The sequence below is a fragment of the Cavia porcellus genome, unplaced genomic scaffold, assembly GCF_034190915.1.
Source record: "Cavia porcellus strain 051 isolate PalLab524CR breed Dunkin Hartley unplaced genomic scaffold, mCavPor4.1 scaffold_12, whole genome shotgun sequence".
Lineage (NCBI taxonomy): Eukaryota > Metazoa > Chordata > Mammalia > Rodentia > Caviidae > Cavia > Cavia porcellus.
The window spans coordinates 72,600,159-72,621,678 of NW_026947495.1; the positions used below are offsets into that span (position 1 = coordinate 72,600,159).

The following is a 21,520-nucleotide window of genomic DNA, read 5'->3' on the forward strand; positions in this document are numbered from 1 at the left end:
TTTTTAAATCCATTTTTCAGGGTGATTCTAAAAAGAAGGCTGCCATACTTATTAAAAAATAACATTTGGTTAGTTTAAAAATTGTTACTTTTCAAAATAATTAGGCTGATAAAATCCTGGATTGCTGACAAATATATCTGTCATCCACTTGTACATCAGAAATAAGCCAAAGTTCCATTCACTTTTAAAACACAACTCATATTCTAATTAACTGTCATTTACTACTTCTGAGGTTCATATCTATAATTACTTTCAGCTGGTAATTTACCTCAGTTTAATTAATCACTTAAGTTCAAATGCTTTTGCAAGGAAGTTTCCCTGATGTCTTCAAAATTTGTTTCACAGAACTACGTCTTCCATTACCACCATGGCAAAAAAAATAATTATGAAATTTTTATCTTTGGGCTGGGGACTTAACTCAGCGACATAATGCAAGTGCCTAGTCATGAGTTTGATCCCTGGTATCAAAAAAGAAATTTTTATCTTTGTTAAAAATAATAAAATTAATGATATCAATGTTTAAAAATAATATTTGAAATGCTACTGTGCCACAGAATTTAAAAATAAACAAGAATCTAATGGTTACAATTTTCAAACAAACATTTTGTAGTAATGGGTACTTTGGAAACATAAAAAACAAGTCCTGGCTGAGGATTTAGCTCAATGACATAAGCACCTCCCAGGTAAGGGCAAGGCTGTGAGTTCGATCCCCAGTACAAAAACAAACAACAACAACAAAAACCCCAAGTCCTTTACTAGTGATTCAAGAAATTTCATAGGATTTATAAAATGAAAATTTCTTGAAAACAGAATGGTAAAACCATTATGAATGTGTGAAGGTTTATGGCATTGTGTTTTGTTTTCATTTCATGTATAAGAAAATTCCTTTTAAGGAAATAAAAGAAAATAACTACCTGGATTCTCATTAGGCTACTGTAGATCTTTGTGTCAGAAAAAATAAAACCATACACATATCTGGGAATAATCCCTGTATAATGTTATATCTATATATGCATATATATATGTATATATATATATATTTTTTGGAGATAGGATCTCCCTGTGTAGTTCAGGCTGGCCTTCAACTCACTATGTAGTCTAGGCTGGCCTTGAACTCACACTGATCCTCCTGCTTTAGCCTCTCAAATGGTGGAATTAAGAGGCGTGAGCCACCATGCCCAGCTCTATATTATATGTTATTAAGTGAAATATTTGAAAGCACTGAGTTGAAGTAGGGAAAATCTGTATCTTTATAAAAAATTAATCAGTGTGAAACAGACTATGGCAGCTTTAATGAACTACTTTGTCTTATAAGTAATGAGGTAAGTTTACATGCAATAGTTATTCATAGACAAGTAGGCAAATGACGACAGAGAATTCCATCTGCATTTATGGAGTGTACAAGTCTTTTATGTTCTAAAAATAAAATATTTTTATATTCAATATCCAAATACTTTGATAGTTATCAAAAATACTTTTCACAATTGAACCCCTTCCATTATTAAAGATAGTGCAGTACTTTTTGTATTTGAAGGGTAAGACAAAGGTTGCCTTGATAGATGACTACATTTTTGTCTAATTTTTCCCTTATAATTGTTACACCTTTTAGACACACTAAGATTATTCATAGCCCCATTAACAATAAGATTTAAATCCTCTTTAAATAAAACATTTGATCTGTTGTCTTCTCTGTGTTTAGGCACGTGAGTCCTCTTTCGGTTATGGTTCGTGTGTTGAAAGACTTTAGTCACCTTTCCACTCAGCCTGCTGGGGTTTTTGGGACCATAAGTGCTTTCCATGTCAGTGTGACAGCTAATATTCTTACAAGCAATGGAAGGGAGAAATGTCTGAGGTGGTCCAGTGGGCAGATCCTGAAGATACCTGGGGAAATGTTGGCTAATTTTGTATTCATAGAGTAGCTTTCTTGACTTGGAATCATCTAATTTAACAGAGCACAGATCATCTATAGTGATATCCTGATAGGTATTTGTTGGACTGTGAAGTGTATTCAGTTTTTCAGAATTACTCTGAGGAATGCTTGGTAAAATTCCAGGTCTGTTTTGTCCTAAAATTAATTTAGTGCCAGGAATAAGAAGATTTGGTTCTTCCTGCTTTGACAGATGAGTGATGCCCATATTTGAAGTTGGCTTGTGCACTGGTCCATTCATTGCTGTGCTTTTCCAGATTAAAGGGTCACAAATGAGCAGTCCATCAACGGGGCAAGAATTGCACTTGTAGAACAACCAATTGTCAATGCATTTTCTATGAAACTGGAAAAAATGGTTAGACATTAATCATAGATGTAATTATTATATCTGTAATCTGTGTTATTTATATAAATGTTTCCCAGCATTATAAGTGTACATTACAACTATCTAGTAAAATAGAAGTAATTGTAATCTATCAAGTCTTATGAAAATATTTCAAAGTTCACTTAAAAATATATTTATGGACTAATCATTTTCTACATTAAAATGCAAAGATGTGTATTGATATCACCCTTGTAATTTTGTTAAACATTCACTACTTACACTAGTAATTTATGCTAATTACTTCTAAACAATGAAGATTATTATTATTAGTGACACCAGGTACTGAACCCTGGGCCACTCTCCCTTTGAGCCTGAAAGACATCCTTAACCTTATTTTGAGACAGTCTTGCTAAGTAACCTAGGTTGTCCTTGAATTTGAGATCTCCTTGTCTCAGCCTTCTGAGAAAACCGGTATTAAAAATTATGTAACAAATAAAAGGTAGAGTTGGAAACTGGATCCCATGACAGTGAGATATGAAATAAGCCATAGTTTTGGCCATAAAAGGAACTACTGGCCACTATAAATAAGGGTAATGGTATAAAATATTTATTGAAACAACTTTCTGGAAAAAGTTACCAGCTATATCGTAATGAAGCAACGTTCAGACTTTGATTCTAGCAAATTCATATAAAACAACTGTCATTTTAGGCATTTCTCTTTCATCTAAAAATACATAGCAAAGACGGTTCTACAAGCCTTTTCTTTATGTTTGTAGATACTTTAAGTAGATAAAAGAATCTGATGTGAAGTGCCACTTGTCTTCTCATGATAGTATCTATAGAAGAAAAATAGACCCCGGAGCATTCATACGTCATGTGCAATCCGAATTCTGCACAGGGTACTGACTAGAAACCGGGAGAAGAAACTTAAATTGTTACTTCTGTGAAAACTGCCCCTGAGGGAAAGCCAAACGGAAACGCTGTGCCTTTTACCTTGTGGGAACAGGGCAGCAGTCTCGTGTGCTGGCCGAGGTGGAAGGGCTTCAAACACAGCCGACACTGGCAACCAGGGGCAAGCAGCTTGCTGTTCTTCGTGACCAGTAAGAGAGGGAGAGACTTTACCACGTGTTTCGGCGTGCAAATCTGCCTGAAAGACAGCGAGCAGAGGGGCCCGAGTGTTCGCGGGTGGTGACTGATGTGGAAGAGACCACAGCGCGGTGCTGGGCCACGCAGGGATAATCCAGCCCGACCTCTGCCAGGTGACACTGCTGCAGTCAGTCACCACGCACGGGGCAGGTCCAGCTTCACAGAGGAAAACTTAATTTCATCTTATCAAGCGAAAACACGAGTGTAATCTTATCAAGCGAAAACACGAGTGTATATGTTTTGCATTTCAATGTTAATGAAGCCAGGACAAAATTTGGGTGAGAACTATATTCTCAGATTCTTCCAGTCCGGGCCAACACTTCTGAGTGTTTAGGAAAATACAGCCCAATTCCCTTTGGGGTAGAAAGTGAGCTCACCATAAGCCACACTGACTATGTCAGGCCTCAGTGGTGATTGGCAAATCACCAACTTTAGGAAATCTGTTTCCCCTGGCCCAGGTGCTTACTATCACACTGTCAGATGGCCAGACTGAAACCCTGAAAAGTCCTGCCCAGCATAGCAAGGATGATACAATGTGAACGAACTCATATTTGAAGCCATTAGCAATTGGTTAAATTAAAAAATATATATCAAAACCAAACTTTGTTAAAAGTCAGATGCATTTCTACATTCGAAAATTACTTGGAACGAAGTTCACACATATTCTTCAGAAATGTTAGTCTTTTTCATTATTCTACAGAACTTCACCAGTGTCTTAGTTACTTTTTACTCATCGCTGAGACAAAATACCTGAAGCCCAAGTTGGGAAAGGTTTATTTCTTACAGTTTTTTGAGGTTTCAGTCCACACTCAGTTGGCTCCAAGGCAGGGGGCATGGCTGGGCGGCAGCTCATGGCGGCTGCAAACAGCAAACAGGAACTGGCAAAGAGCAAGACACACCTTCCTCCTGCCATTACATCACATCCTGGCTCCATCCCTATGTGGGTGGAGCACTGACACCATCAATCCAAGCACTAGACAATGAACCAATCACAAATACACAATGCAAACTCATGAGGCCTGGGGGCCACAGACATAAAATCATGACAACCAGGTTACACAAATTTGCTCTCATCAAGGTCATGTAATTTCAGTTACATATGTATTTTTTGTGCTTTTGAGGTTACTAATCACTCTTTTTATCTTAAAATTCTTTCATTTTTTTCATTTTCTTTATCTGAAATTTCTTTCTTCCTCTGATGTTTTTGCTCCCAACTCTCCACCCATCAATATTTCCTAATTCAGGCCTCAGTTACACAATTTACTCTAATAGAACGCAATATGACTCTTCATCAGGAAAAATGGAGAGCCTTTTGAATGTCCTGCAAGAGCTCTGATCTCCAAAGGTGTAGGGTACCCCAGGGACATAGGCTGTACATCCACTGAGATTTGTACAGAAACTTACCCCTGTGTGTGTGGTATATAGGTGTGTTGTGTGCCTATCTATACAGTTAGGGAAAATAAGCAGTTTTTGTTTGATTCATTAAAATAACAAAAACTTTATTGTTTTATCTCATCCTTTAGTAATGAGCTTTTTTGCCTATGTTTTAAATGCACATAATCTATTAATACATGTTGAATTTTGTCATTAACAAGGAGTAAGACTGAAGTTCTGTAAACAAACCAATCAGGTTCAGAAATGTGACTGATCTACCCAGTATTCTATCCATGGGCCTGAAGAGGGGAGTAGAGGAAGAGGAGGAATGAAGCAGGAATACTTCCTTCTGCCAGAGGCCAATTATTACAAACGCAAATCTCAAAACTCTCTGTACCTTTTGTTTATCTAACTTTTGTAGGTTTGAACTTGATATTTATTTAGATAATTATTTGATTACTGAGGAAACTATGTATCTCCAATACCGACTGCTGTCTCCAATGGAATTAATTATGATAGAGATTATTTGAATATTTGCTGTGTGTAGTAACTCATTTCATCCTCAAAAAATTCACATGAAGTTGGATTTAGAATTATCTCCCTGTTTAAGATGAACAAGTGCCCATGCAGCAGAGAGAAGTGGGGTTACTAACCCGAAATTACACATGGACCTCACGTGGCAGAACAGAATTGGCTCTAAGCAGGCTGACTACACCTTGTAACTGTACCTGTTATATGGAAGTGGTTAATAAATTAAATCAAATAATAATATTAAATCAAAGATTAAACAATGCATTAAAATTAGAAAATTATTCAAAGGTCTCAAGGTACACTGGGAATGTAAATTTTACTTAGAACCTCACCCTTGCTTTTCTTGATAATGTGGCATCTTTTCTTCTATCTTACTTTTAATATCCAAATATTTTACATCTTCATGTGATTTATTTTCCAGTGATCTCCATCCTTGGTTTCTCTTCTGTAACAGGGAGGAAGTAGATGTTACTTTGCAAGTCACAAAAATTTTTATTTTGCAAATTAAGAAATAGTAGTCTACTTATCAATTATATGATAATGTGAAAAACACTTTTAAACATACCTATTCTTTTTAATCTCATTAAAAATATCAAATAGTTATCAGATCTCATGTATTACTGTATAACTACCATGATGTATTAGTTTTTAAAGTAAAATTATTGATGATAAGTACAGATGTTTTATTTTATGTTACATAATTAGAAAAACAGCATGATTATCAGCATCACAAGACCTTTTTAAGTGTTTAGTTCAAATTATCAACAAAGTTTCAGGTTTAATTATTGGTATAAGAAATTTTAAAAGAAAAGCATATATGATTGTTAATTCTGATATACCAAATTATAAGGTTGAAATCTTTTATAAATGATTTGTGAGTTTACCTATAAACCTTGTTTGCAAGATTTATTTATAATGCCATCAGAGGTTTGCTATTGTGTTGGAGTTTACAAATTACCAGTACAAGAACTGCTTGCCTTGTGCACCTATGCAAAGTGTTCTTTGAAAAATATCCTTATTGGTTTTTATTAAAAATCAACCAACTGTATTCCAGAGCCTCACTTACTCTATATTCTTAGGTTTACTTAGTTTTACAACAGGACAAGTCCAAACCCTTTATTGGAGCCAGGATGATACCTTACCTCACGAAATTCAAAGGTATGAGGGGCATGGCAGCAGCTATCAAAGCATCCCTGGCACAAGTGGTATTCAGTACATTCTGTGCACCTAAAAATGCAAAACATCAAAACATGCAAAAGAGAATCCAGTTACTGTGTTGTTTTTAGTTGAAAAATTCTGACCCAAACTTTCTGGGCATAAACTAAACATGACAAGGCCCATTTCAGGTCCCAGTGTGTATTGGTTTCCTACTATGGCTGTAAAAAATTGATGATATATATCTGCTTGAATAATGCAAATGTATTATCCTACAGTTCTGCAAAGAAAAGCCTTATATGAGTCTAAATGGCTACAAACAGGAGGCTAGCAAGGCTGTGTTAGTGTTTTGAGTTTCTGAAGGAGAACCCATTTGTTTCCTTGTCTTCTAGTGACCAGACACCTTCAAAGAGTGAGCTATATAGAAGCTCCCTGCCCCTCGTCCCTTGCCAGATCTCTCTCTGGATTTCTTGCCTCCTCTTTTAAGAACAATTATCCTGGGCTTATCCGGATCAGGATAACCTTATTCCAAGGTCATCTGATTAGGCATCTTAATCCCGTCTGTAACCTCATTTCCCTATGACATGGACCTGATGTTCAGATGCACACCCAGGGATGTAAACAGACAGTGTTTGTGAGGCCACTGTTGTACCCACCGACCCTTTCCAGGAAGCCTTCCTAAACTACATTAGCTTTCCATTCTCTCCTCTGAATTCCTGTAGGATCAATCACCCATTAAATATTCTGTCCTTAGATTACCCATTGTTTTCTAGTTGTTTTATGAATACCATAATTATACCTAGCAGATTATGGCATAAAAGTGAAATTACGCTCTTTTTCTTTCTCCTCAGAATGAAAACAGGTAAACATATAAAAAGTTTCAGTGAAAAATTGATACAATTTTTAAAATTTAATTTGCCTTAAAATCCCAGTGTCAAGTGTATACTGCTTATAAAAATTTGCCCCAAGAATAGGGTTTAAACTTACTTGCTGTAAAATTTACCAAATAAGAAGCTGAGCACTAGTCAGATAAACTTATTTCTAATATAAATTAACAAAGATTTGTAAGGCTATTTCCACGAGAAATTAGGATAAAATAGGTCCTTTAGATATTTTAGAATTAAATGCTAATTTATTTATTACTAGTTATATACACACAAGGAGAATTCTTAGTTACCATCAATACTAAAAAGACCAGCAGAATGCTGTAATTTATTTGATATATCAAAGTATGCTGGGGCAGAACCAGACAAACACCTCCATGCTTTCCCATATCTCTGATGTTTTTTGAAATGACATCTTAACTGACAAAAAGCTGGGCCATTAAACCCTCATGAGGGAGCTGAGAGACTTTCCAGTTTATCTTTTCTCCTAGGCACTCTCTTTCTAAAAGTAGTAGAACTAATTCTTCAGGCTGATGCCTGAAAGGGCAGCACTGTACGAGCGAAGGGAAGGGAGGTGGCGCCATGAACGTGGCACACACATTCTGTGATTTGGAACATGGTCCCAGCGAGCTGGCCAAGTTCCCACAGGAGACCCTAGCAGAGTGGATGAGGAGTGCGTAGGGAGGCCATGAATCCTGAGGAAAAATCCAGAGGGATGGAAAGAGCGGTTGGCCCCAGAGCACTGTCACCACGGGGTACCTAGAAGCCAGGCTGCCTCCTTTGTGTAACCCACCATACTCACACATTGACGGTTTGAGGAATGCAAGCCTGTAAGGGCTGAGAATTTTACACTGTGGCCCTCAACTCTCTCTGTACCCCAGAGCTGCTGTACCCACGCAATGGCTGCTACTACTGAAGACCAAGGCCCTATGCTCGCACTCTCCCTTACTAACTTTCCTGAGGCCACACGAGCACCTCCTGAAGAAAGGTCTCCAGAAACTCTGCCCTCCTCTCCTCCAGTTATTGCCTCTCTGGGCCAGTTTCCTGACGTGTGTGAATGATTAAGTTCCATCTGTGTGACACATGCAGACCACAGAGGAGAAAGGTACAAGGTGCCGTTGGGGACTACAGGAAAGTGCTGTGGCTTTATGAGAAAGGTTAATACTTATAATTTAAACCGTGCTCATCATGATGTAATTCTAGAACAGCTGAAAAGTAAACTGGCATACTGTAGAAGAATTCTTAAAAACTGAAACAAAATAGTACCCTACTCAAAATTTTAATTAGCGAAACATAATTTTTTCAGACAATTAATTGATGTTTAATTGTGACAATTGTGAGAAAACGGTGAAAATTGCTCTACTAATTATCTCACTTTTGTTGTTATTGCTGAGATATAAAATATGAAAGAAAACAAGACTCGAATTTACTGTAATTAGGGCTTTTTGGAATTTGATGAAAAATTCAGTCAGTCTAGTCCGCATCCCTCTGGTCTAATATTAGAAGATGATTTTGGCAATGCTCTCATTGGTTGTTCAAAGAAAGTGAGAGATCCAGGGTGACTCTGCTGGGCTGTCATCCAGGACAAGGTAACAAACCTGCATCCTGGGCCTCTCACCCGGTGTGCTACTGCAGACTCCACTGATACTCCAGTGCAAGGGCAATTCTCTTACAAAAGTGAAGAAAAGTCTAGAAATCCCACACAAGTTGCCATCAAGTAAGGCAATCACAGTTCATGCAGTCAGAAGAAGGCTGAATGATGGACAGGGACTCTTAATGCTTAACGTTTCCAAAAGTTAAAAGAAACCTGTGATTTTACTGGTGACACTCACTTGTAGCATTTCCCCTTTATCGGAAATTGTTGACAGTGATTACAGTGAATTCCAAGGTGCTTGTCCAAACGTTCTTTCTCAGTGGTAGCCATAAGCTTGCTAGAGTTTATGAATTCTTCCAGGATGACTTTTAATGGTGCGAACTCTTTCCTGCACAGAGGACATTTCACCATGGAAGAGCTCGAGGTCATATTCTGATAGTTAGCCAAGATCTTCATGCACTTTATATGCACGTTATTACCACAGCCAAATCTATTAGAAATAAATTTCAGTGTTACCATCCTTGCACAGAAAAATTTTATATACATATTGCATCTATTTATATAATCATAAACATGTTTATAAATAAAAATTTCTGCTCTAATACCTTTATTCCCACAAAAACTCAGAATTGATTTTTGCAAGTAGTTTGATTACACATACATATAAATCAAATATACCATATTTAATGTAGTGTATCAAAATCTAACCCTAATTTTTCTCTATTCTAAGGAAATGATGAAAGATTTTGGATCATAAAAATGTTTTTGTTTGTAAAATGATAGAGAATAGAGTCTTAACACAAAGGAAAATTATAATGATGCCCCTCAATTTTCTCAGAAATCACACTCTAAATGTCTAATAAATATCTACTGAGAGAAATAATATTTGGGGAAGTAGTTAATAATCTTACAGTGTGCAAGAGAAACAGTCATGTGAAAACTGCAGCGGGCATGGAATTCTGACAGATAATCAGGAGGAAAAATAACAATGAAAAAAGTAGCAAGATACATGTTGGGGGAAAAACACTAAAAAATAATATAAATTGCCCATCTTATGATAAAACTTTGTATTTTTCTCTATCAACATATCTCACACTCTAGTCAGCTATAAAAACATGTTGCTAGACTTTTCCACAAGGGTGAGTCAACCAAGGACGAAGTCCAGCACCTGCAGAAGGTGATGGGAAGCCTTTTCTCCAGCAGCTCCTCCTGACAGATGGAGCAGATGTCCTCGGGACCCACTTCCTTCTGCGGGACGAACTGAGCTCCTTCCCCACGAGCATCCTCGGGCCTTCCGGGCTGCGGAGTCTGGACTTGGTGTATCCCGCGCAGCAGGTCGTTTATTGCTCCTTCTGTAAGACCTAGCTGGAAAGCAGCTAGTGAAACCCCAGAGTGTTAACATGCAGTGGCAAAACTGGAAACAGAGAGATGTAACAATGTACACTGAGCATTAAATTTCCTTTCCAGGAGCGGAAGGGCAGTTTTAGCTGGACCGTGCATCAACAGCGACCACTACTTTGCATTCATTTCAGAGCCAAAAGGTCAGAAAGGAGTCGTTTATGGAAAAGAATGAATTTTTTTTCCATGTTACTGGAAAAAGCGCAAATAATGCATTGTAAGGGTTTTGGATAGGAAGGCATTCATTTTTTGGATTAGTGTCATAATTATGTTCTACATTTTTTTGTTCTACATTTGTTTGTCTTTCTTTAGATACCATAACTAATTGCTGTTCATCCTGTGTTCTATTTCTCTTACACGGTCTTTGAAATATACAGGGTGAAGGGTATTTGCAATAGTGAAAAGCTGTGTTTCCCTGCAGGGCCCCAGATAAAGGCTCAGAACCCTGAAAACATCAGTTAGTACGATGATGGAAACATCAGTTAGTACACCGATGAATACGTCAGTGTACACTCACTGCCTGCTGCAGAGCTCTGCTCCTGGGCTGGGTGGTGCGGCAGGTGGACCAGGCGGGGCGTCACTGAATTTTCATTTCTGGGGAAGGAGGGCTGCTTGTCACAGAGACGCAGTGACATCCGCATGCCAGAAAAAGGACAGCAAGGTTCAATGAAATCTAAAAGGCTCCCTCCCATGCCGTGTTTACTCTGTACTTCATGTGTGAATTACATTTTGGTTATGCGCTGGGGTAAAACCACACTCTTCTGAAACCTTACAGAGATCACCCCTCCTCCCCAGTGCCTATGCTTTCCTCATCTGTTATAATCAGCTTTTCTATGGCTTTACTAAGTTTTGGAAAACGTATGAATTTCCTGTGTTAATACTGATCCTTCATTTAAAAGCTATCTGTCTCTTACGGTAGTGCTGGTCTTTTAGTTTTTTCCCCCCTTGCTGGATGGTCTATCATTTTTACTTTTCTCTATGGCATCCATGTGTGTCCTGTGGTATAAGTTGGAGGTGGGGCTGAACTAGTTTTTCTCCATATCGCTACCCAGTTACATCGGTAGCAGCAGCCATTGAAGGGCCCCTCTTTTCTCATCCTGTGGCTTTATATAAGAAAGGTATCTGGAGAGAATTTAAGTCTTTAATATTAGAATATTAAAAGTTTGGCAGAAAGGAAACAATTTTCTTATTTAATTTATTAGGCAAGATAGATTAGTATAAATTTGTATATGGCATCTTTCTCATTTTGTGTGTTTTTTTCTAAGATTTTAGAAATATTACTAATATGTCAAAATATTTCTGTGCATCTTTATTTCTACTGGGGACTTAAATATATTACTAAGGTCTTTTATAGGCTTAAATATGATTAAACATTAATCTAACAGACAAAACTCAAAGAAAACTGATATATTTTTAGAAGAGTTGGGAAATAGCAAAAGTATTTTAAAGGCCAGTATAGCAATACAAATGGGAGGTGAAAACAAAAACTTTAACATTTTCACTCAAAATCCAAATAATGAGACAATAGGCTATAAAAATAATGGAAAAGAAAGAAAAAACCCAAGTAGAAATAAGTGCCTAATAATGGGAAATTTAATTTTTTATATATCATATTCAGTCATATTAACTATTGACAACTTCAATTACAGGCATTAAATAGCACTGAAAATATAAAGAACAGAAATTCTGTGTGTGATAAAAGTATGTAGGATTCCAGCATACTATTAGACATATATATTCACATGTGTATATATTATATAATCATAACAGCAACATTGACCATAAAGAAAGTCACTATATTTTTGTAGTGGAATTTGGAATTATTTCCTTTCATGTTTCTTTTGTGTTTTTCTATAATTTTAAAAGAGTAGAATGGCATTTATTCACCATATTACTCAGAAAAAACTATTAAGTGACAAACCCTGGTTTTGCTAATACATTTAAGAGGAAAAAGGAGGTTCAGTGTTCAGAAACTATTTTCTTCTTCTTCTTTTTTTTCCTTTTTGAAACAGGGGCTTGCGATATAGTTCAGGCTGGCCCTGAACTCACTAGGAGGTGAAGGCTGCTCTCAAAATCTTGGTGATCCTCCTGCCTCAGCCTCCCAAGTGCTGTGATTATAGCCATGCACCATCATACCCAGTTTAAAAAACCATATTCTTATAATAAAACTGGTATTCTTCTAATCATCTCTGCAGGTCTTCATAAAAAAAAGAGAAGCTCTGACTTCTTATATGCACATGAGGGTATAAATTACTGTTCTCAAATCTCTTTTAGAAAATAATGTATAGCCTGGCATGGGGGTACATGTCTGTAATCTCAATAGTCAGGAGCCTGAGGCAGGAATATCCTTGCAAATTTGAGACTAGTCTGAGCTCTGAAGTGAGCTCAAGGACAGCTTGAACTGCATAGCAAGATCCTGTCTCAAAAAGAGAGAAAAAAGAATGTATGAATGATAGTCAAAACATTCTTCCTTTATTAGTAGTAAGCATCTCTCTACACCTATTTACATAATCCTACTAAAAAACTCTATGTATGGTTTTCTTGGAATTATTTTAATTTTCATGTATGTTTACCCTAGCTTTCATTCAATGGATAAAAATTTCAAGGTCATTAACTCTCTTTTTATATTCCTAATCTGTGTATAATTATATTCTGAATATAATATTTTCTCAATGCTAACTAAAAGTTCTTTTAAATATAGATGATAGGAAGATATTTCAGCAGGAAGTATAACTTCTTCAAAGTTACAGAATTAATGGTAACATCCCCGTTGATATTTATAAAAAGAATAGTTTCTGCCTTTGAGAAGTGCAAAAGAAACAAACCAGGTAAAACCTGCAATCCCAGCTGAGGCAAGAGGATTGTCATGATTCTGAGAGGTCAGCCTGGGCTCCATAGTGAGTTAAGGCCAGCTTGAACTATGTAGTGAGATTCTGTTTCAAGAAAAAAATGCAAAGGGAAATAAAAAGTATTGGACTGATTCATAAAAATGCTATATTTATACATGAAAGTATCCAAACACTAGTGATTCACAGGATTCATTTTATGAAAAGCATCTAAAACAGGCCCTGGCTAACATGCAGTACAATAAATGCTTACTGAATTTAATTGTGTGGACCTGCATTTTCTAATACAGTCATTAGCCATATGTAGCTATTGTGCACGTGGAGTTAGCTAGACTGACTTAAAAAGTCCATTTTAATTTTGCTTAATTTAAATTTATAGTTGATAATATATGACCTTGCTGGAAAATATTATGTCTGCAACAATTTGGGTATATGTGAATGTACTTTTCAACTGAAAATTTTATGAAGCTACATACAGCTCAAATAATTCCAATGAAAATATCGTGAGCAGAGCTGAACAGTGAACATCACATATACAGCGATGCTTTGAAGACTCAATAAATGTCAAATATTTTTATACTCGTTATATGTTAACATACGTTTGATGTTTTGGGTTAAAGTATATTGTTGAAGTTATGTCCCCTTTTCTTAATTCTTATAAAATGGCTACTAGAAAATGACATACGTGGTTCTCCATATATTTCTACAGGCAGCCTGAGTACAGAAGTTTGAGAAAATGACAATGCTAAGCGTAGCTCAGACTGGTAGGAAGCCAGCCTCCACCTTCCTGCAGATGAAACAAAGAGCAAGCGTGGAGGGTATCGCACAACCCACAGGCAGCACCAAAGGACAGGGAGGAACAGCTAGGAAGAAGCTTCCTGCACCTAGGAGGGCGAGCAGGAGGAGACAGTGCGGGACAGGGATAGTGAAGCTGCAGGCCATGGTTGCTAAGGCTAAAGAAGCCAGGGCAAAGTCCTGGGTTCAGTCCTCAGTACTGCAAAACCAACCAAGACCACCAATCAATCAACAACCCAACAAAAAACCCAAAACAGTAACAACAACAATCCTTCACCAGAAATAATAAGAGAAACTAAAATGGGGGAAATTTTGGTGTTTAATGTGTCTCCAAATTGAACTGTCTGACCTCAAATCTGAGCTGTCCGAAGACAACTCTATCTCCTTGCGGAGATGTGGGAACTGATGGTTTAGATTTCACCACTGGAGAAACACACAATGGCCATGTCTCCCAAAGATTATGTGGAGAGAAGAAAATAAAAGGGAAATCTCTGAGAAATGCTAAAGTTAACCTATTCTTAAGTTTTTAAAATCTGTTTATGTAACAGTTGGAGGGATGAACTTGCCTAAACAGAATCTCTAAATTGACAAAGAACTGAGAACTGAATATCACTATAGTTCTTATGAATATTATGCACATTATGCCCCCTCCTTGGGGGCAGGCAATGCTCACAATGGTAGTATCTTTATTATAAAACACGCACGTTTAATGACCTATAAAAGAACTATTTGTCTTTTCCTTTTATTTTTTGAGGACTCTGGAGTTTAAAGCCTGACTCCCAACTCAATTTAAATAACTGACATAAAACTACTACATTTTACATTAAGAAACTTTTTTTAAACAATTTCAGCCAGTAAACACTTTTGGATAAAATTATGTGCCACCCTACTACTGAGATGTAAAAAAATTGCATTTAAAATTTTTTTCACTATTAAAATAATTTTAGATACAGAAAACACTGTGAAGTTTCTCTCTGGGCATGAGATATTATTTTCTACCAAATAATTGGCCATTGTTTCATCCTTGTTTTTGAGTATTATTGACTTTAAAAATGGCATATCGAAGTAATTTTTTTAATCAAAGAAGAAAAATGTCCCAACTTTAAGAAGCTAGGCTACAGACACTGGATCCTTTTGAAAAATAAGCATCTAAGTTTAGAATACATTTAAATTAAAAATTCAACACATCAAATGTTAATTTCAAATTAGTAAAAATAAATAACAAAAACCATAAAACTTACATTCATGATTCCTTGGAAGCCTGAATTTTTTCAACAAGATCCTAATATTGACAAATAGAGAAAAAATGAAAACATTTATATTTGCCATAACTCAAAAGATATTTCTAAAAACATTTTAGAACAGAAATAGCATTATGTAATTTGCACTATTAAGTGTTGTGAAGAAAATTAAAGCATCAAGAACACTAAAGCATGAAATTTTCCTCAGATAATCATGGTAGTTAAACTTATGTTTTCAAATAAACATGAAAAAGGATGATTAATGGGCACAAAATGCATTTGTAGGACAGAAATTCATCAGGAGTCCATGGAGCATGCAGCCCACATGACACACAGCACCCAGGGAGAGGACAATGAAGGCACTAGGTATTCATATACTTCTTTTGATCTTCCTGAAAATGAACTGAGTATCTGGATATAGTACCAAGGGAAATACCACTTCAGTATATAGTAGAAAAATATTTCCCAATCTCATCAAATAAAATGAAATGTGATTTTCAAAGTGGTAAATACATATCTGGTTATTATTTAAGTATATTAAATATACTTTAGTGTATTAAATGCTTGGACTGTATTTTCATTTATTTAAAACACAAAGTTAGTTACATCCCATTAAAATCAGAATTGAGTGCTCTTGCTCTGATATACAATAAAAATGGAAAAGCCTTAAAGTATAATGATGTCAAATTACAAGTTTCAAAAGAAGCATATTTTTTATCTTTTTGTGAACAGAGCAAATAACCCATGTTCACAGACGGTTAGCAAAAATCAACCGAAATGAAAAATCAAGGCATTGATAAGGCATTAGAAAAAATAAGACATACAATTGTGCCTTTTTTTTTAACTTATAAAGAAAATCATCAGCAGGCTGGGAACCTGCCCCATATGCAGGTTACTGCCAGAGTGGGAACAGGTAGACCCAAGCCTCTACCTGTGAGTCAGCGTGGTTCTCCGACTAGGAGCAGAGGGAACAAAGGCACACCAGTAGACAAGCTCGCCTGGGAACTAGCAAGCCGTGCGGGCCACAGCCAGAATGGGCAAAGCCAGACCCCAGCCTCTTCTGACACATGGGCGGGCAATACAAGGAGTACTGATATCCAGCCCTACAGCCACCTCCTAAGTGACTGGCTTAGTAGAAGAAACACAGGCTGTGCTGATAGCTGTGGAGGTGAACTGCAATCGGATGCCTGTGGTGCTTTGGTGTTTCACTAACATTGCAGGCTACAGCCAGTGGTCTGACCATAGGTTCAGAGGATAGGGGTTCGCAGTGTGACATCTAGAAGGAATCTTCTTCTGAGGGTTGTAGCTGTTGTTGGTTCCATATGATCTTGTTTTGAAGTTCTATAATCATTTCCATTGTTTTGTTGGGTTGGGCTTTATTCTCTTGCTTTGTTTGATTATGTCAAATCCTATGTCAGGAACAGTGATTTCAAAGATAACAAGATATGGAAGCAATTTTGGATTTACTATTGGCTTGTTTTGAAATTCTTTATTGTATTCATTCTTTTGTTTTTATTGTTTCTACTCTATTCTGTTTGAATTTTACTATGTCTGAAGTTATCTACAGCTATTTTGAAGACATCAAGAGGCATTATGGTAACTATTGTTGATTTTGTAATGTTTTGAAGTCCTGTATCTCTTACACTGGTTTGTTTTGATTGGTTTTATTGTTTTATACTCTTTAAAATAAAAAAGAAAAAAATCATTAAAAATGATATAGTTTTCCCTAAATTTTAAAATTTTCTCCTCAAATATATATAAATCAGTAATAATATAATGAAGGAACTGCTGTATAAACATAGATAGGCAAAACAAAATGAATTAAACTGATGTTTTAAATTTAATGGAGACTTTCTTTTCTATTTCTGGGGATTAAAAATGCTACAAAAGGATTCTGACACTAAAGGAATGATTTCAAATGTCAGAAAAGTAATCTTCAATACAATCCTATTTGTATCTTGAAAGATTCATAGCAAAGTGTTCACTGAAAAAGGAGAAACATCATGAAATGACCAACATAAGTCAGTATAATAAGGTGGATATTTTCAATTCCATTGTATTCTTGGGGACAACAGAACACTTGGTTTCAAGAAAAAGTGTTTCCAGACATAGAAATTTGTTGAAGCACAACAATGCTCCAAAATGAGCCACAAAGTTAACACCAGTGGTGTGAACCTGGCATTTTTCACACTTTATAGGTTTCGCATTTGTAGGCAGCATGAGAATGAATCTAAAAGTTGATATATTTATTAAAAAAATTATAACATTGTCCTCAACTTAAACTTTAGTATTTTCAGAGAAAAATGGGATACTGAAAAATATACTGGTAAATTATAGCCATTTAAACTTTATATTCTACCAACACTAAATTACTTTAATCTTGTTGCATTTAAGCCAAGCAAAAGTTAAAATATATAACCTATCAAGATGTTCCTTGATTGAAGATTTACATTATAAGCTTGAGATATAGAAAAAATGGATGCACCTTGAGACCATAATGTTAAGGGAAACAAATCAGACATGCGGGCTTAGGCTTCACATACTTTCTCCTGTGTGAGAAACCCAGACTGTAAATAGAGCAAAATAAAAGGTAATAGGAAGTAGGGAGGGGATTCAGAGGTGGAGGGCGGGAGAGGGAAAGAGAAAAGGATGAAAAAGAATTAAGAGGTGCATTACGTACGTGTGCCTACTCTCCATGTGGAATGTAATTATATTGCACACAAGTACCAATAAAAATAAAAATCTAATTAAAAATCACATACCAGCATATATGCTTACAAAGTTCCTCTCCTTTCAGAAATGTGGAGCAGTTACAAACATGAGGGTTTCCTAGGAAAACCTTTAAAAGAAAAATGCATACTTAAAAAGGTCACTGAATGTTAAAGCAAAACTAATTTTTATATAATTTGATTAAAAGCGACTTAAACAGGTAATTTGGTTTAGGTGAGGTCAAATCGAGCCTCTTATTGGTGAACCTATTGGGCTATCTCAACTCTTGGCAAGCACCTTAGATGGATCTTTCACTTCTTATTCTTTGCCTTGGTGAACAGTATGCATTATAAGACAGCTTTAAGTGATTTTTACACAGATGAAAATATAATGTTTAAAAGCTGAAAAAGCAAATACCAACCAACAATCAACCAACCAACCAACCAACCAAACAGGAAACTCAAGAGACGATTTTTCTTACTATAGGAAACTCCGGAGTAGACTTAAACACCTTTTGTAAGGTAGCTCACTTTGGATTTTTGTTTGTGTGTTTTGGATTTAAAATTTAACCTTACTCAAGAGGAGTAATTTTATTCATCAAGACTGCATTGGCTAACGCAGTTTATTAAAGCAAGTAAGTTTTGTAAGCAACAAGGGAAAAAAAGAATGTTTTAAAAAAGGACATACAGGTAAACTGTGTTCAGTACTCTAATATTCATGGCACTAAATTAAAATTTTCCAAGTCAACCCATAGGAGGTGTGCACAGTGACTGATTTTTGCTAAGAATGGAATATATAAAATATCCTTAGATTTTCAGCAAAATAAAAGAATGTTTATTTTTAATGGGGCCTTGCTGTAAAGTGAATAATCCGAAACTGATGCTGTTCATTGAGCAAATATTTATGGTCTGTAAATCTGAGGAAAATCCATTTTGATCTATGGGATTAGTGGCTGCTAGAAATGATTTAGGCGAGGGGCCATCACTATACAAGAGGTTGGATACAACTTGAGGTCCTAACCTCCCACAAAGAGACGCTTCTAGCGATCTTATTTCTCTCGCCCAGGGCAGTGTTTGGGGTGGAGCACGCGGCTGGACTGAGAGGTGAGGGTGAGGTGTCCCCTGGTGGCCCGGGGACAACCGCATAGTTACTCGGAAATCCCCGTTCTCCGGCTCTTCCTCCCGCAGCAGGAAGCCGGTGGGCCCTATCTCCCGCAGGAGATAGATGCTGCTGCTCAGGGCCTGGTCCTGTTGCCGGCTGAGGCTGTCGTTCGGGTGTCTCCGCCGGTCAGACGCCTTGCAGCCCCGGCGGAGCATCCTGCGGACGCCGGCGGAGGCGCCCGCGGGTCTCTATGGCGACGGCGTGGGGCCGGTTGCCCTGGGGACGAGGTGAGGCTGCGCCCCTCCCGACGTGCTTTGCGCGGGGTGGTGGGCGGGGCGGACCCTGTGGCTGCGGCGCGCCTGCGCTCAGTCTGGCTGTTGCTAAAACCAGGGCGAACACATTCTGCATGGGGAGGGAGGTCATCTCTGCTGATCCCCGGTCTTCCTCAGAAAGCCCACTGACTGCTGACGTTCAGCATCTTGTCATGGACGTTTCCCAGTTGCTTGCGAAGTGCACGGACTGGAGGATTGCTGTACCTTGCTTCCTCCTGTCCCATAAAAGGCCTTTGCACTGAGCTACAGCCCCAGCCTTTTAAAAAGGTGCTTTTCTTACCCCAGAGCGGTAGTGCTCAACTGGCCAGGCTGCTCAAGAAGATCAAAACAGGAGATAGCTCCTCCAGGTAACATTAAGGACGGAAGTTACTTTTCCTGTTTTATCACAGGAGGAAACCAGAGCCAGGCTGTGTCTCAAAGCCGTCAAAGGGGAGGAGCACATGGCCAAGGCCGCCATGTTGGAGAAATTAGTGGCCATGGCGCCCTCCAGATGTGATATGCTTGGGTGAGCCCAGCCCAAACCTAGGCCTAAGAATTTAACTGACTAAATTTTCTTTCTAGTCACCTATTCTGAGTGATAACATACATATCAGAGTAATCCTAATTTAATGATGCTACATTAGAGCAAAACATTGTACATTAAGAAAAACAGCCACACTAAGAACAAAATATAAACTGAATTAAAATGTTATATAATCGCTGATAATTTTCAAACAACATCAATGACAACTAACATTTTCTACACAACAAAATGAGTTGTGTTTCACAGTAAAGGCACTTGATTTGTTTCCCTCCTGGTGTATGTGATTAGATGTATATGGTTATTTGAGAATTTTAAAGATCAAACATAGCAATTATTGTTAAAGCTGTTGTGTTTTGTTTGAAATTAGTGACACTTGTTCCATATGCAAGTATAAGAGTGAAGGTAATAGTTATATAACTGAATAAACAGTCATAAATTCTGTTTCTGGGAATTTAAAAAATAACAGCTTTCATGCCTTTATGGAAATCAGAAAGCACAGATTGCTAGAAAGAATTTCAGTTTAGCTGTAAGACATTTATTTTTCTGTCAGTTAAAATTTCAGAAACATTTTTTTAAGAGAAAAAAATAAAAACAAAGCTTTCAAAACGGGTTAGTAGAATAGTTACAATAATTAATACATTGTACATTGTTGTCTTCGTGGTGGTTATTCAGAGTACAAGATATAGGCATGATATCTTGTCCAAACAATATTAGCACAGAAAGAAACAATTTTATAGCCAGATGCTAATTCCATGTGTTTGCCTTATCTCTCACAAGCATGTGACAAGGCGAAAATTCTGTGCGAGTTAAATTGGAGAATTATATTTCTACCTTAAATTTTCAGTGTTCCCTGCCAAGTTCTATTTCAAGGTACTTTGATCCTGGGAAGAAAATGGTATACACTGCTAGAAACAAAGAAAGCAGCGTTTCATGGGCTGATGAAACTTTCATGAATTCCCTTTTTGCCATATCTGACATATGCTGAGCAAGATGGGGAGGTGCAGAGAAGGCAGCTGATGCCCTGCTTCTGAGGATTAAAGACTGAGATGAAGACAGGAGTTCATGTTTGCTTGTATAGATGAGGACGGAAGAAAGGCAGAATACTGGAATCAGACCAGGAAGAAACAGAATTCAGACTTCAAGACTGAAAGCAAAGACTCTAGTGGGACGTGACAAATTTGACACCTTTGAAAAGTCAAAGGGGGCCAATTAGAATCTTATGATCATTAATGAGGAGCGATTGGGACTGGGCACACTGGGACTAACAGGCAGGAATCTAGGAGACATAATATGAAGTCCAGATCTGCATCTTGTGTTGTTAGACAGAGGGCTACATAAGCTTTAACATTCCTATACCTTATGAGTGGAAATCTGAAGTTTTAAGCATTTGATTCTTAAAGTGCAAGTTCCAGTTTGCTTGGCTAAACTCTAGATTGGTTTTTCCCTAACTCTCCTGACATTCCTTGTCTTAGAAGATGACTTTGAAAACTTTCATTGAAAATTCTTTTTTTGCTCTTTGGAGATATAACTATTCTCAAACCCTTGCCAGTATCACAACCTAGTAATGTTTTCCTCAAGCACCTGGGGCCATCTAGTTGAAACAGAATCATCAAGAAAAATAGGCCTCCTATGTGCCAAT

General features: G+C 37.1%; 1 protein-coding gene across 2 annotated transcripts; it reads right to left on the reverse strand.

The window, feature by feature from the left end:
- Nucleotides 1–1,384: 1,384 nt before the first annotated feature.
- On the reverse strand, nucleotides 1,385–19,320 carry Zswim2 (zinc finger SWIM-type containing 2). Of its 2 annotated transcripts, XM_003478735.3 has the most exons (9): nucleotides 19,077–19,320; nucleotides 17,979–18,055; nucleotides 15,217–15,257; nucleotides 10,105–10,312; nucleotides 9,175–9,426; nucleotides 6,446–6,530; nucleotides 5,636–5,748; nucleotides 3,246–3,399; nucleotides 1,385–2,270 (listed from the first exon to the last, which is right to left on the reverse strand). In XM_003478735.3, exons 1-9 carry the CDS (start codon nucleotides 19,239–19,241, stop codon nucleotides 1,479–1,481), a joined length of 1,887 nt encoding a protein of 628 aa, XP_003478783.1. In that variant the 5' UTR covers nucleotides 19,242–19,320; the 3' UTR covers nucleotides 1,385–1,478. The 2 variants fall into 2 exon arrangements, with proteins under 2 accessions (XP_003478783.1, XP_023416902.1); XM_023561134.2 differs by lacking the exon at nucleotides 17,979–18,055 and having other exon boundaries at nucleotides 18,946–19,320.
- Nucleotides 19,321–21,520: the final 2,200 nt, after the last annotated feature.

Bases quoted from the DNA above. Each gene is read 5' to 3' on its own strand.
- Zswim2 (XM_023561134.2), bottom strand. From the start codon at position 19,241: ATGCTCCGCCGGGGCTGCAAGGCGTCTGACCGGCGGAGACACCCGAAC. The intron at 15,258-18,945 runs GTTAGGACCTCA...TGTCAATATTAG, and splicing joins GAAGCGTCTCTTTGTGGGAG to GATCTTGTTGAAAAAATTCA. The intron at 10,313-15,216 runs GTAAGTTTTATG...GGGTTTCACTAG, and splicing joins GCTTCCAAGGAATCATGAAT to CTGCTTTCCAGCTAGGTCTT.